The sequence below is a fragment of the Monoraphidium neglectum genome (genome assembly GCF_000611645.1).
Source record: "Monoraphidium neglectum strain SAG 48.87 unplaced genomic scaffold scaffold03639, whole genome shotgun sequence".
NCBI lineage: Eukaryota > Viridiplantae > Chlorophyta > Chlorophyceae > Sphaeropleales > Selenastraceae > Monoraphidium > Monoraphidium neglectum.
Window position 1 is genome coordinate 3,182 of NW_014009990.1, and position 1,808 is coordinate 4,989.

The 1,808-nt window shown below is 67.0% G+C and overlaps 1 protein-coding gene across 1 annotated transcript in view; it reads left to right on the plus strand.

Moving 5' to 3' along the window:
• The window catches only part of MNEG_13125 (glutamate synthase (ferredoxin)), a gene marked incomplete at both ends in the record, with an annotated part of 6,565 nt that overhangs the window by 3,163 nt on the left and 1,594 nt on the right, over positions 1-1,808 (plus strand). The window contains 4 exons of the mRNA XM_014038403.1: positions 83-370; positions 782-843; positions 1,110-1,230; positions 1,507-1,581. Coding sequence (XP_013893857.1) covers positions 83-370; positions 782-843; positions 1,110-1,230; positions 1,507-1,581 — 546 coding nt within the window. The remainder of the gene's footprint in view (positions 1-82; positions 371-781; positions 844-1,109; positions 1,231-1,506; positions 1,582-1,808) is intronic.

Consider the following 1,808-nt stretch of genomic DNA (forward strand, 5'->3'; position numbering starts at 1 on the left):
CAGCACGCACCACGCCGCCGTCCTCATCGGCTACGGCGCCCACGCCATCTGCCCCTACCTCGCCTACGAGACCGCGCGCCAGTGGCGCACCTCGAGCCGCACCCAGTCGCTCATCAAGACCGGCAAGGTGCCGGACGTGAGCGTCGAGGCGGCGCAGGCCAACCTGAAGAAGTCCCTGGAGAAGGGCATCCTGAAGATCATGTCCAAGATGGGCATCTCCCTGCTGTCCTGCTACCACGGGGCCCAGATCTTCGAGGCTTATGGCCTGGGGCGCTCCATCGTGGACGTGGCGTTCACGGGGTCGGTCAGCCGTATTGGGGGGCTGGACATGGGGGACCTGCAGCGCGAGGTGGAGAGCGCCTGGGTCAAGGTGGGGGGTCCAAAGAGCGTGTGTGAGGGGGGGCGGCGTGGGTGTGCAGGGGGGAGGAACGCGTGCGTGCGAGCACGGTCGTGGGTTGCTATGGATGCGGGGTGTTTTGGATTGTACAAGACGTTGCGGATATGTGTGCGAGGGTGTAGTGGGGTTAGTGAGGGGCGCGTGTTTTGAGGCCCGGGGCGGGCCCCGGTGCCGCTGGGTCCTGTAACTTGGTGGGGGCAGTGATCACACATCACCTCCACACATCACCACGGCCATCCCGTCTGAAGTCGCGCTGGTCGGGCCGGCGGAGATGATGTTCACAAGGCGCGCACCCACAGGCATCCACGCCTTGAGGTCACCCCCACCTGCTTCGCCCTGACACACACTACCCTGTCCACCACACGTTTCCATACGCGACCCCAGGGCTTCCCCCAGCAGGCGATGACCAAGCTGGATGACTACGGCTTCATCCAGTCGCGCAACAAGTGAGAGCACGCGCCCGGGGACAAACAACCCCCTCTGTACACACGGCCATCTCAGGCTTTCGATCTGCGCCCCGCCAGGGTTCCTGTGGTGCGGGCTGATGCGTTGGAGCCATCTCTTGCAACCACTGCTCAGCGGCAGGGCAAGGCGCGAAAGCGACAGCCCCCGAACTACGAGGCCACGGGAGCCCCGACCAACCACACACCCTGTGACACCAGCTGAACACTGTGCTCAACCAACCCCCAAAACGTGACCCCCCCTTCCCCAGGGGCGAGTACCACGCCAACAACCAGGCAATGGCCAAGCTGCTGCACAAGTCCATCGGCCTGAGCAGCGGCTCCGCCGCGGACCCCTCCAGCTACGACGCCTACCAGCAGCACTTCAAGGAGGTGCGTGGTCGTGTTTTTTTTGGGGGGGAGGGGGGGCTGCGGCGCGCGGAGAGCCCGCCAGGACGGGCGCAAAGTTGACAGAATCCATTGGGAGAGTGCGCGGGGGCACACCTGGCGCAGAACGTTGCATCTTACCGGCGACTGCGTGCCGCCGGCGCCTGGGGCTGCGATGTCTTCGCTCCAGGCAATACGGCTGCAGCGCACCCAACGCGCCGCCTGTTGCTCCGCCCTCGGCCCCCCGCTGACGCCTGCCCTGGCTGCTCCTCGCCCTCCCAGGCGCCCGTGCACGTGCTGCGCGACTGCCTCGAGCTGGTGCCTGAGCAGGGCAAGAGGCCCATCAGCCTGGACGAGGTGGGGGGACAGGGGGAACAGAGCTGTCGGAGGGAAGCGTGTTTGGCGGCATCGCGGGGATGCGGATGCCCGCTCTCCCCCAGCGATTCGGCACCCGCACCGCAACAGCTGCCACGCGCGGGTGCGCGAACCCCCCCCGAGGCTCACCCGCGGGATGCGCTAGGGTTTGGTGCTCCGCGCCTGCTGCCTCCCCTCCTGCTCATCCAACCCCGCCCCTGGGCGCTCCC